Source organism: Amblyomma americanum, chromosome 2 (genome assembly GCF_052857255.1).
Source record: "Amblyomma americanum isolate KBUSLIRL-KWMA chromosome 2, ASM5285725v1, whole genome shotgun sequence".
Classification (NCBI taxonomy): domain Eukaryota; kingdom Metazoa; phylum Arthropoda; class Arachnida; order Ixodida; family Ixodidae; genus Amblyomma; species Amblyomma americanum.
Window position 1 is genome coordinate 46,445,711 of NC_135498.1, and position 13,111 is coordinate 46,458,821.

At 43.0% G+C, this 13,111-nt stretch overlaps 1 protein-coding gene across 1 annotated transcript in view; it reads right to left on the minus strand.

Annotated features, from left to right (window-relative positions):
• The window catches only part of PolrMT (mitochondrial RNA polymerase), a 52,963-nt gene continuing 39,852 nt past the window's right edge, over positions 1-13,111 (minus strand). Inside the window, exons 25-33 of the mRNA XM_077654172.1 lie at positions 11,664-11,741; positions 10,070-10,258; positions 8,673-8,804; positions 7,506-7,552; positions 6,118-6,216; positions 4,738-4,810; positions 1,515-1,606; positions 1,339-1,418; positions 1-182 (exon numbers count right to left, since the gene is read on the minus strand). Of these exons, the coding sequence (XP_077510298.1) occupies positions 133-182; positions 1,339-1,418; positions 1,515-1,606; positions 4,738-4,810; positions 6,118-6,216; positions 7,506-7,552; positions 8,673-8,804; positions 10,070-10,258; positions 11,664-11,741 (840 nt within the window). The 3' untranslated portion in view covers positions 1-132. The remainder of the gene's footprint in view (positions 183-1,338; positions 1,419-1,514; positions 1,607-4,737; positions 4,811-6,117; positions 6,217-7,505; positions 7,553-8,672; positions 8,805-10,069; positions 10,259-11,663; positions 11,742-13,111) is intronic.

Sequence of the window (13,111 nt, forward strand, 5' to 3'; positions counted from 1 at the left end):
CTTTATTTATCAATATTTTATTTTTATATTACAGGCTAATTACAGTTTCTGTACATGTATACAAGAACGAGGCCTACTTTGCAGTCTGCCCAGTTTTTCCTTTTCTTTGACCTAGATCAAGTTGAATAGAGACTAACTGAAGAAGTACACAGAGTCAAGCACATTTTCCAGCTTGAATGAACCTGGAAAAGTTAGAACGACATTAGTGAAAGCAGCTATGCACACTTCCGATTAGGCACTGGTCAAGTAGTGGCCACGAAAGAGGCACTGATATTATTTCTCATAGCTGTGAGCCGCAGAAAATATGAGTTCAAATCAGAAGTAACAATGAAGTGAACAGCAACGAACCATGGCGGCTGTAGGATTCTTTGAATTTGCAAGTAACCTGCGCTGTCAACTATTTTCATACTGTTTACATGAGCACTTCTATTCAAGAAAGAAATACAACCACTAATTCACACAGCTTGCCAGGCTCATATACATCTCAAGTGGAGTGCTGTGAACCACAGAAAGCATTGTCTGACGATGGCTTTTAAAATTTTTGGGTAGCACTTTCTAAGTGCCAATTCAGCCATATGCCAAAGCCACACAGACACAAGCACCGTGCCTTGAGCCCTGCTGCTACAGTGAGATTACACTTCCTTTGCCTCAGAGTGCGACTTCTGACTGCACTAAGGCCAATTTGTAGTTTACCTCTAATTAAAAGAGAGAAAATGTCTTCTAAAGCTCTTGATGCCTATAGTTTTGCTCCACTAAAGGTAAAGTACGAGCTCAAACCGGTGCTTAGAAGAAAGTTTTATTTTTAATTTTTCAACAACAATTCACAAACAGCACCTTGCCATATTTCAGTGATTCTTTTGGTATAAGGGTAAAAATTGTGCATTAAATGGACACTGAGGACTTTGCACAATTTTTGTTCCTAGTAAAAATTTACTGTTTGGCTGTGTCGATGTTTTTTGGCATTAAAAAACATTTATTGCTGAGAAAATTGTATTGAGAAGTTGGACACTTTCTCTGCTACTCGGTTGAAACTGAAAGAGCAAAACCAAAAAGGCCTCTGTGATCACCATTTAGAAATGAATGGCCTGAGAGATCCCTATAGAGAAATCGGCATTGACATCAGTGCAGTTTGTTAGCAAAAATAGCTGGGGGTGGCGACACCTGTATTTCATTTTTTGACCTTTTCTAGCTCATAAAAACTGTCTTCAGTAAAAGTAGCTTCACAAATCATTAGAACATGGTCACCTATTGATACAGGCCAAATTCAATTTGTTCTCATCGTCTGTCAATGCAGTCCCTATGCGGACTGCTGCTTTGAGGCGCGGACCCCCGACTCACCTTTCTTGGGTATCTCTGTGATGACCTTGTTAAGCTTCAGCATGGCTAGCTCCCCCATTGTTGAGGCTCCCTTGATCTCACTGAAGGGGAAAAAAAAAAAGAACAGACAATGGCCAGCGTGCAGAGGGGGCTTAGGTAAGAGTTTGCCAATGCAGACACAACAGCATGGCCCTCACCTCTCCTTGTAAGCAAACGTCTGAACGAAGTGCTTCGACAGATCCTCCAGGATGGGCTCGCTGTGAAGGGCCACAAACTGCTCTCGGCATATCTGCGCAAATATTTTTGCAGGACCATCAAGAGCAGATCAGGCAAAAGAGAAACAAAGAACGCAGACAATTACTTGAAGTGTTCTGGTGAATAGCAGCGGCACTTAACACTCCTCTCCTCAGCCCATTACCTTCTCCTCCTCCTTGTAATGCTAAGTGCAGTTGAGCTTCTCTCGTTTTCTTCCCATGAATGACCCAGACTCTGCTTTTTCCTGAGATGTTACTCTAACAGCTACCACTGTTAAACGGTGCCACTGAGGGGATAATCCCCTCAGGGTCCAAATGACAATTCATCTGAATAACGTTGCTGTAAAAAATGAACAGTGAATGGAAGTACCGTAAAAACCGGACTATTAAGTCGGACCGGAATATAGGTCGGCCCCCTAACTAACCAATTCTAAAAATGAAAAAAATTTTTTTCATTCAAAAAAGTACCGAAAGACACCCTTACCTTGAAGCAAATGCAACTCAACAGTTTGCACAATGGTGACAGTATTTATTTTCATTTAAATGCTGCTCGTGTGTACACCCGGCCAATTTTTTAACAGTATCGCGCGCCCATTTACCCGCGTGTTTGTTTCTGGCACACAAAAATACGGCACCGCAGAACAAAGCCCTTCCTCTTCATGAATCGCCGCACCCAGGATGGCGAGCCCTTGAATTGCGCCCTCATAAGTCTAGAGGCACACGCGATCTTTACCGCATTCACACGGATGCATTCGGCAGTCACAGGCAGCGATCTTGCACGCAGCGTAACCTTTCCTTCCAATTCTGGATAGAAACGCTGCAGCCCGCCCACGAAATGATGTTTTCTTCTGGTTGCTGCAAGTTGTAATACGCAGCTTCTGCCTCCGCCATTACTGAATGCTCTTTTCGGATACACCAAATTCGCGCCTTGCCGCCAGGTTGCTGTGAGCTTCCGCGTACTCAATCGCGTTTTTCTTGAAGGCAACTGTGAATGCCATCAGCTTCCGCTCATTTTGAAACAAAATGTGAAAAAGCAGCTTTTTAACAAAATGGCTTTGCAACGACGGAAACGCAAAATGACGGTGTGACGTGCTGCTGCTGATGGCGATGGAGGCTGTTGATTTCAGCCGCCCATTGTTGCAAGACTTCCGCAGTTTTTCCGCCAATGACTGGTATATAAAACAAGGGTCGACTTTTCGCCATGGTTTTTTTAAAAAAGTTAGACCTATATTCCGGTTTCTACGGTATACACATCAGTGGTACATTTGGCAGCATAGAATACCACTCTTCTACACTGTACCTAACTGTGGAAGTGACAGTAGAATGAATGTCAAATATCTGCCCACATGCTCAAACGAAAAATGCTAAGTGCCTCTTCGTTGCAATTCGTGTCATGAAAGATGGGACGGAGGCACGGTGATGATTGTTTTTCTGGGCTGTGGTTCTGCTGTAAACTTGCTTTGTGCCTTGTGATGCATTACGACATGCTGCCTGCACCTAAACAATCTTGCTCCATGGTTTAACGCAAGACCTGTTGTTATTGTAAGATTTAAGAAGCCCCTATCATCAGTGCCACCTCACTGGTTCAAAAGCACTAAAAGGCATCTGGTTCAAAAATTCTGGAAAATAAAAGCAAACAGGAAACTCTGAACAGAAAAGGGAAACTGGTACAAAGTACAAGGCTATAAATGAAGTTGCATAGTAAAACAAGCTTAACACTACACTGTTCAAATGATTAACTTTTGTTGCTGCACAAAAGAGGTGCCTCTGGTCACATGTTAAGCAAGAATAGCCAACATTCTTGCAAATTTACTCATTTAATGGACAGATTCTGTTTCCTCAAAACCTGCAATGCTTTCTCAGTTTAATGAAAAATTCTCTGTATAATAAGTGACAGCTCCCACGAACCCAGTGAGCACACTTTTACAGTCTTTACCAAAAGTAATCAGGCTGCATGCTTTACTTCTCAGTCTTAGAGTGGAGCACTTGTGCCACCACTCAAGCTCTAAACCTCTGTAGGGTAAGGAGAACCGTTGCCATCATTTTCAAGACCTTTTGATCATTACGGAAGCCATAAAAGCCCTACTATATACGTGAGAAGCAAACCATGCAGCCTGGTTACTTCTGGCCTGTACATAATGCATTACAATTAATTGACTATTGGTACTAAATTACATTTTTTTTAATGCTGTAACTCACTGATTACTTTTGAAAGGTGTAATGCTCTCAATAATCCAATTATACTTTTCTTCAGTAATCACTTACTGGAAATCTGTTTTTTTTTTATCAGTTAATTGTAACCAGTGGCATTTGAGAACCTGAACTTGGCGGCAGACACTGGTGTACAATGGAATTCCCTAGCATTAGAGCAACAACAGTTGAGCTGCGGAGAAGCTGCGCACACGAGGATATCCGCACATGATAGCCCGAGCATCCTGCGTTTGACTATCCCTGTGTTCCGCACTTCGCCTTTCACATCTCACCACGATGGCACAATGGAATGTCATGTTTAGTGGGCTTGGGCTTTCTCCCCTCAGAGCACGAACATCACCGAAGCGCGGCGCTTTGAGCAACTTCAAGGTAGTGCACGAGGTCTTCATATTTTAAAGCGAAGCACTTTGCTCGGGCATATATAAAGAGATACTCTTCAGTGTCACTACTGACGCGTAAGGAAACATGGAAAAAAATGCCAAGAGAAACGCCAAAAAACAGCCACAGGTGAAATTACCAATGTACGTACTGCAACAGACTATAGATCAAGCAAGCCACACCAGCTTATCCTTGTCCATATATATTTGTGCTATGCTAATAAAAGAGATGAAAAACAACAAAACAGCAATTGATTATATCTTTGTAACTGTTAGTTACTTTTCACAGGCTTCAATTGACCGCTGAAATCAATTACATTTCGGACGAAATAATTGTAATCAGTTACTTGTTTTCTGTAGCATCTAGCTTAGCTACGCTCACGACTCGAAATAGTGTGGTCCTGCTACATTAGTTCCATACATTTAGACAAGCTACCAGACCTTTTTAATGGGAAGCAAACATGAACTGGAAAAGACTAAACTGTGCATAACGGCAACAAAAATAAAAGGCTAACTTTGGCATGATGTCACCTGCACTCTTCTGCTGCAAGCAAGTCGCAACAGATCCATGTTCTCACCTTGTTCATGATGTCCACTGTGTTTGGGTGAGTCCAGAAGCAGTCATGAACAGACACAAATTGAACTCCTGCCCTGAAATCGGGAAAATATTACAAAGGTACATTAAGAACAGTATAATCTACACCAATTCACTACACATGCTGGAAGCACTATACTCTAAAACTGCACTATAACCATTAACAATATAAATTACGCATAATACAGCAACAACTATAACACACAGATAAACAACAAGACTGTGCTGGGTCCCAAGCCACGTCAACTTAGCCGGTAACGAAAGAGCTGATGCGCGTGCTTTGCGGGCGTACTAAAGTAGAGAAGGTAAATAGTCGGCACAAAGACTGCACGAAGCTGGTAGAGCATAAACTAACATAAAAAGTGGCGTCCACTTGGGATAATGAAATCAACAAGCTGTACCTAGTAAACAGTGAACAGAGATAGTGTCAACACCAAGAGTGCTGTACTGAAGTTAACTTCATGCCACCTCTGCACTGGACATGCACACCTTACACATAACATCATATTTCCTTATTTTATTTTCACATTGAAGAAAAAAGCATTTCGCAGTATTTTACGCCAAACAGATTCGCTTCCATCCCAACTTACTCTTAGGGGAGAATGCAATAGCAGGCTTCCTGCAAGTTGTTAGGTTCTTAAAAGAAGGAAATGCTACAAACAAATTGTAACAAAAATTCATTACATCCACCACTTATGCTGCTTTTATCTTTTGGCAAGTGTTTCATCCTTTTAGCAACAAATGGCACCATGAACGTTCCTTGCGCACTGTACATGGATGCTAACCCAACACAGAAACTGGCCTATTTTCGCACTATAATACTTTATTTTCACACTGCCAGCTATATGCCAATTCATGCATGACACGTGCCAGTTTATTCGGGATGGACATGACAAGTTTCGTTAGCAAATTTTACAATGCTCGAAAATTGACACCAAATATTGGCTCTATGTAAAGAATGGCCACAGACTTGCCCATGGATTATGCAGGAGAAGCCTAAGCAACAGCTAGGAACGCCACCACAACACAATGGCACATATGCCCATTCCAACCTTATGTCATTAGCTGTCTCTACTCCATTCCAAATAAGTATAGTTGCTATGATAACATATCACCATCAAGATGAGTTTGATCTGATAAATGTACAAGACCAAGCTTTGTGGGTGGGATGCCATTTAAAACCCGTTTAAATCGTGACGAAAGTAGTATGCGGTTTTTGATAAAGACCTGGCATACCTATGACAGCCGGAATAGCCTAACTTCATGAGAGAATCGGTACCATGGAAGCAAAGGCACAAGACAGAGAAAGAAACAAAATTTTCCAGTTATAAAACATCAAGAACGGAGAGGAAGAAAAACTCACTTCTGGCAGAAAATGGCTGTCAGCATCATGTGGCTTGAGTCAAGGGAATGAATGAAGTTTGGAGGAAAGCCATTTTTCTGTTTCATCACATTGGGACGCCTGAAAGTGAGCAGTACAGGCATGCACATCGCAATGGTAACATCACAAATTTGCTAACTTGTGAAAGGACATGCGTGTACCACCATTACAGAACTTTTCATCTTCACACAGCCAAGGTTACTATATCAGTCTGCTTCATCACTAATAGTAGTAACATAGCAGCTCTCAGTGCAACTTATAGTAGTAATAAACCTTAATGCTCAAGTGTGAAATATGCTTATTAGTTGGCTGCCTGCGGCAATCACGTGCAGTGCAAACTAAAAATGGCAGACAATTCAGCATCATTAGGCCCACTTAGGTGCACTAGCACTTCGGTTTTAACTTCGATTTTGGTTCGAGGCTCGGTTTTCAACGTCAAGCAGGCTTAAGCTATTAATGGGACTTAAGCTCTGCCTTAAGGGTATGGCAGGTAGCAGGTGCTGCTATCGGGTGGGCTGGTGTGACCCAGGTTGCTCTTTCCAAGCAATCTCTTGTGACTAATCATTAATTTAAGTGCCACTTGCCACAGTGGTCAGTTTGCTCACAATCCAGTAGGCATACTGTGATGACGCCATAGCGTAATGGGTTAATGCCCATATATGCGGGACTGGGCCATTCTCTACTTGGCATTCATAAATCCCTGAAAGTCCTCATACCACTCTGGCGCAGTGGTGCAGCAGTTAAGCGATGGCAGGTGCTGTCACAGGTGGCACTTGTAAAACCCAGGTTGCTTTTCCCAAGCAACCTCTCGCGACCAATAATTAAACTGCCACTTACCACAGTGGGTAGTTAGACTGGACAAAACAACAGCGAAATTGGCGAGTGGGGGGCCTAGTGCTAGTGCACTAAAAAGTGCGCGGACAATGCCCTCAGCACTGCGTACATGACGCCACATGGGAGCTGTAGCTGCACTCCTGCCAGCTCTCGTACCTATGCCTCTCTCTAACTTGGCTATTCAATACAAGTTTTTCTTTCTGGAATCTTCAGGATGACCCTGATGGGCCTGAGGTAGGCAGGTTGTTAAAATTTTACAGAAATGGATAAACTTTATGAAACCTATGCCTCTCTCCAACTTGACTATGCAATACAAGCTTTTCTTTCTGGAATCTTCAGGATGACCCTGACGGGGCTGAGGTGGGCAGGTTTTTTCAAATTTTACAGAAAAAGATAAACTTTATGAATTTTCACCCTTTAATACCAACAACGCAATATCTGTAACCGTTTTATGACTGAAAAGAGCAGCCGTTACTGAGCAGGCATTTTTCACTGCGCATCTTCACAAATGTGGTCACACCATTTGACCGACTTACTGGTGCATTTCATAGGCAGATCGGAACTCCGGACTTAGCCTGTCACCCTGAAAAAGATAAAAGGGAAATAAGGCACCACACTTTAGAAAATGGAGCTCCACACAGAGAAGGAAAGCACAAAGCAAGGCTATCAAACATTTTACAAAAACTCGCCGTTAAGCTTTTCAGTAAATCATGAAATGCTTGGCATACAGCTTGCTTGACAAAGACTAGCAATTTCACCCACTAGAACTGGCAGTGTGCAGTGTTGACTTTCACAGACCACTAGCCAGATTTCTATCCTTCTCTGAAATTCACGGCACCTAGGTAAACTTTCTTAATGAGACGATGAGAACAAATTTAAGTCGGCCTTTATCAACTGATCATTGCATTCTAATGACAAAGAGGTGGGTTTCACTGAAAACAGAGCTTTTATGGGCTAGAAAAGGCCAAAAAGTAAAACATGGTTGTGCATTCTTTCTTTGTAATCATGTGCAAGGCATCCGTAAACACAATTCATCACATGGAATTTGCCTACTGCTGGTAAATAATTCATATTTATATTCTTTATGCTGTTTCGGTTTCATCTGCAAGAGCTGAATGGTGGCTTTGACATTAAAACAGACTTTACGCCATGTCAGGCACAAAGAAACTGCAATATCATAGTTTCTCAGTCATTTGTTATCACTTCAGCTCTTGTGCAGCTGGCGTAAGGGTTGGAGTGAATTAAAGTGACAAAGCAGCAATTATAATGCACTTCTTTTCATGCCAAGCATGACCTCACTCCAATTTGACATCACAGCCACCACTCAGCTGTCTGAAACTGAGACAGCACGAGAGAAGGAACTGAATAATAAATTATTTGCTAAGCAAAGGAGAATTCCACATGACGATCCATGTATACTGTCTTGCACACCATCCCAAAGAAGAAAACACATCCCCAAAAATTTGGTCCTTGTACTTCTATAATTGTTTAATCACTTGCAGAGCTGCAAAACACTGCCGCTATGCACATCTTGTCTGACCCAACAGCAATAAGCAAGAACCTCGGGGCAGTTCCAGAGGAAACCCGCTAAACAATACAAGCACAATGCAAATGGTACAGCCAATGGCAGCATCGAATGCAAGAAACACACATGGCAGAACCCAAAAGAGGGGGACATGCAACAACAGAGCCAAGACACTCACAAACGACACTGGGCTCTTGATAGAAGATGGCTTGTGGTATGGCTGGATGACGGGCAGCCCAAGTGGAGTCACCCATGAGACCGGTTGGCAGCACACATGCGCGATCATCTTGGCACAAATAGTGAACCAGTCCTGAAGTGGATGCATTTTGAGAGAAAAACAGATGATTAGAACCACTTCTTTCTTTTTAAGCAAATGACACACTTCAATGAAAAAGTATAGTAAAATGGCAATAAGTGTCAGAGTACGATATGAAAGCCAGAAAAGTTAGCCAGAGAAACTTGTCACTGGCCAGCTACTCCATGCAAGAGAAAGAAGAGTAACAGAGTGAAACTAGAATGAAGATGGTAAGTACAATAGCCTATTCACTATATCGCACACAGATACATTCATGACATGCAAGATCAGACAGATGTTGAAGCCTTGCAGTATCGCATACAACTGCCTAATACTGTTGCAGGAAGAATATATTTACATATGTGTAAAATGAACGAGGATAATGACAGCCGACATAGCTGCAAGCAGCGCCAAGAAGAAAGAGAACTTCGTAGTTGTCAACACCCGAACTTGCTTTGGCATTAGTTGTCTTTGTCATTGTCTGCTGTTGCAATACGATTAGGCACATTAAATACAAATCAAGAGGGGCATGATAATGCAAAAGAATGTTAAAGGAGTAAACACGGTTAAACTGCAGTACAACAATACCACATTTAACAAATTTCTGCATCCACCTAGTGCATAACATTTCCTAGCAGACTCTCATTCAGTCGTTCTTTCCTGATATCAATCAAGTTCTTTTCAGATGTTACAGTATTGGCAATTCAAGAAAATAATGTGTGCCTCCCTTTACTTGATTGAAATTTTCATTATATTTTAACTTGACTAGCAATCATTTTATTGCAGTTAATTACAGCAGACTACTTCGTTGTAAAGCCAGCCACTGCTATTTTGAATTTGGGCACTCTTTAAGAGGCCGCACGTCCACGTGCTCCTTTTTGCACACCAGTCAGGCAAGAAAGAACGGAGGCCAAGGCGTATGGGGTTTGTCAGCATCTTTCGAAAGGCGTTGGAGGTTCCGCGAGGCTAACAACTCCTGTAATATGAACTCTTAGGCGAGTTGGTTACTTGTCTTAGGCATAGTAGCAGCGCAAAAAAGTACACACAAGAGAAGAATAGACACCGAGAGACACACACAGACGCTGCATAGCAGTGTCTGTGTGTGTCTCTTATAGCAGCGTCTGTGTGTGTCTCTCGGTGTCTATTCTTCTCTTGTGTGTGTTTTTTTGCGCTGCTACTATGCCTAAGGCTAACAACTCCTGCTCTAGACAGACATGCTTCACTCAGCCCTGTGAAATTGTTATAAATGGCACTGCCAGTGCAGCTACAACCAGTCGTACCTGTATTTCGCGCGTGGCGGTGAACATCTCCTGCAGTGACAGGAAGGTCTTCTGGACCAGGTAGTGAGCGGCCGCCCAGCAGTGCTCCGGGGGAAAGTCATCCAGATCCTTGAGCTGCTTCAGTATCTGGAGGTGGGCACCGAATCGCGTCACCCCATACACCACTGTCATCACAGTCTGCTTCACCACCTGCAAAAGTGAATACATGTGATCTGTTCACTCACAGCGCACAATCTTGCAAAGCCAGAAGAGGGAAGAAGAGGCAGGAACACCTCTCCAGCTCAGCATTGAGAGCAGGGATAGCTGTGAAGCCCGTCCACTGCAAACTTTGCCCCACCAAGCTCCAAATGCACAAAGAAAGATGCTCGGTTATGTTGCAGCTATCAATTAAATACATTCCTGTTGCAACTCTCACAGCTGCCTTCTTCTGTAGCTCCACAGTCCTCTGCACTGACCACGAATGGTCAATGGACTATGCCAAGTGGCTATGACTTGGGGATGCTCAGCCCAAGGTCACAAGATCGAGTACTGATCACAGCAGCCCAATTACAATGGAGGTTAAATGCAAACACGCCCATGTGCTGTGCGATGTCGGTGGGTGTTAAGGGACCCCAGTTGGTATAAATTAATTTAAAGCCATTCACCATGGTGCTTCCCTTCACCACATGCAGCTCTAGGCCACTGAACCCCACATACCATACCATGGCACACACCATAGTCAAATATTATCAGCAAAAATGACGACGTGTCAACTACCGAAGGCCATGTTGCAAGAATCTGCGCATATCACTCACTGATCCGTAACAGTATTTACAGGTTCATGGGAAGAACTCGGTGACTTATGATTATCAAATTCCACACAAGACCCAGCTGTTGAGCAGACAAGGGAAGGGAAATGCGGTGCTTGTTAAGGCATACATGATGCAAGCAAATAGTCACCGAAACTAAGGAGCACACGGCATGTTTTCTTTTTCAATTTGTGGTAAACATTTTTATCATAAGAAAGCAGAAAAAAAAAAAAACCACATCCCACCGGCAGCATGTGGTTATTTTTTCTTGAGCTTTCTCATAAATTACCTTTAGGCCATAAAAATATTTGCACCATTAATTTCCGATCAATCAACACTACAAACTGGGAAAAAAAACATCCCTTATGCTCCTTGGTTTCGGTGACTGTTGGTTTCCATCATGTATAAGCTCCAGCTGTCATGCTTTGATTTACAGTAGGGATATGCAAATGTTAAAATTTTCTAATCTGAATCAAATACAAATATGGAAAAAAATGCCTTCAAATACTGAATATCTGTTCAATATGAAAAAGTTTCCTGGAAAAGTAGATAGGCATTTTCTTCTTCTATGCCCACCTGAGGAACATGGAATAATTTGCACTCCCTCATATGTAGCCACATGTGAGTGTATGCATATATGTACATGTGCATAGGTGCTCTATACAGCAGACAAACCTCTAGTACCTACTGGCGTTGCTGCACTCGGACGAAAAACCAAAGCCCAAGCATCACAAATGTAGACATCAAATGCATTCATATATACTATGAACTGCACAAGGACAAAGATAAACACAACAGCCTCTCACCTTCCTCTTGATTTGTCCTTCAAGCACTTTGGCAATTGGTAGGCCATCAGCCGCATCTTTCTTTCTCTCCCGTTCAACCTGAAAGGAGAGCGGGGTTAATTTAACAGCTTAGCGGGCTGTCTCACCTTTTAATATGCTGCAAAACTCACAGGCGGTCGTCAGAGCATGCTGCTAGTAAAAATTATTCAGGAGAAGAGTCACTTAACCTCATCCATACCTGCCTGTCTTTGATGATTTGATTTTTAATGGTACAACGGCAGCTTAGTCAAAGAGTGCCACGGCTAGTCTGAACACACGTGAATGGTGAATAATATAGAATTAAGCAAAAGGGGGCAGAGTATGCAAACAAACTCTTTTTAGAATAAACCTTGTTACTGCTTTGCTGTTTTGGATGTCTTTAAATGAGTACAGACACCAAATTTTTGCTTTCGTGTTTTCTTCTTTACAATGGTGCATTAGGCATTAGTATACACGAATCACTCCGTGGTATGCCTCTACAGTAAAATCTCGTTACTACGAACATCAGATTAACGAAATTTTCAGATTTACGAATTTTTTTAAAATCCCCGCCAAAATGCCTATACTTTCAATGTAAAAAACTTTCAGTACTACGAATTTCAAATTACCGAATATTTCAGAATAACGTATGTAATTTAATCTCGCATTCGTCGCAAAACGCTTCGTTATTACGAAGTTCCGTACCAAATCCCTGAAGCTGACGCCTGTCATCATCATCCGAAGCATCAGCTATGCGCTGGGGAACTCGTTGCAACGGATACAGCCCCAGCGGTATCGCCATCACGCGAGGCGGCGCGAGCTGCCGCCCGATACAAAGGGTAAGGCCATTATCATCCACCCAGCGTGTGGTCACATACGTACTGCGCAGCAGTCTTAAGCCTATTCAGCGCAGTGTCACCACGTCGACAGCGAACGTTAGGATCTGCGAAGTTATCGGCGCTGTGATTGTGTTGTGCATTAGCTTTGCTGACAATGAGTTCTCCTGGCCCCCGCGTTAAAAAGAAGCGACGCCAGTTTTCGCTTAAAGAAAAAGCGGACATTCTGTCGCAGCTGCTGGAAAAAAGCAAGCGGACTTGTGCAGGGAGCTTGGCATTACACCGTCAACAATAGCAACGATGTTCCAAGATCGGGACAAGATCGTAAAACTACATCGAGTGTCGCAGCTGGCTCCCTCAAGAAAACGTCTGCGGCTGGGCAACTACCGTGGACAGCGACTTTCGAATTATGTGCATAGCGACAGCGCGGCGGCTACATCCGCGGAGCTCACCACCGAAGACATCGTGAATCAAGTGCGTGAGCAAGATGATGCCAACACTGGATCAGCGCACGAAGAGGAAGAGATTGTTTCCAGCTCGGATGTCCTAGTCTTTCTAGAGAAGACCCGATCATTCCTCGGGCGCTGCAAAGATGTCCCCGATGACGTGCACAGG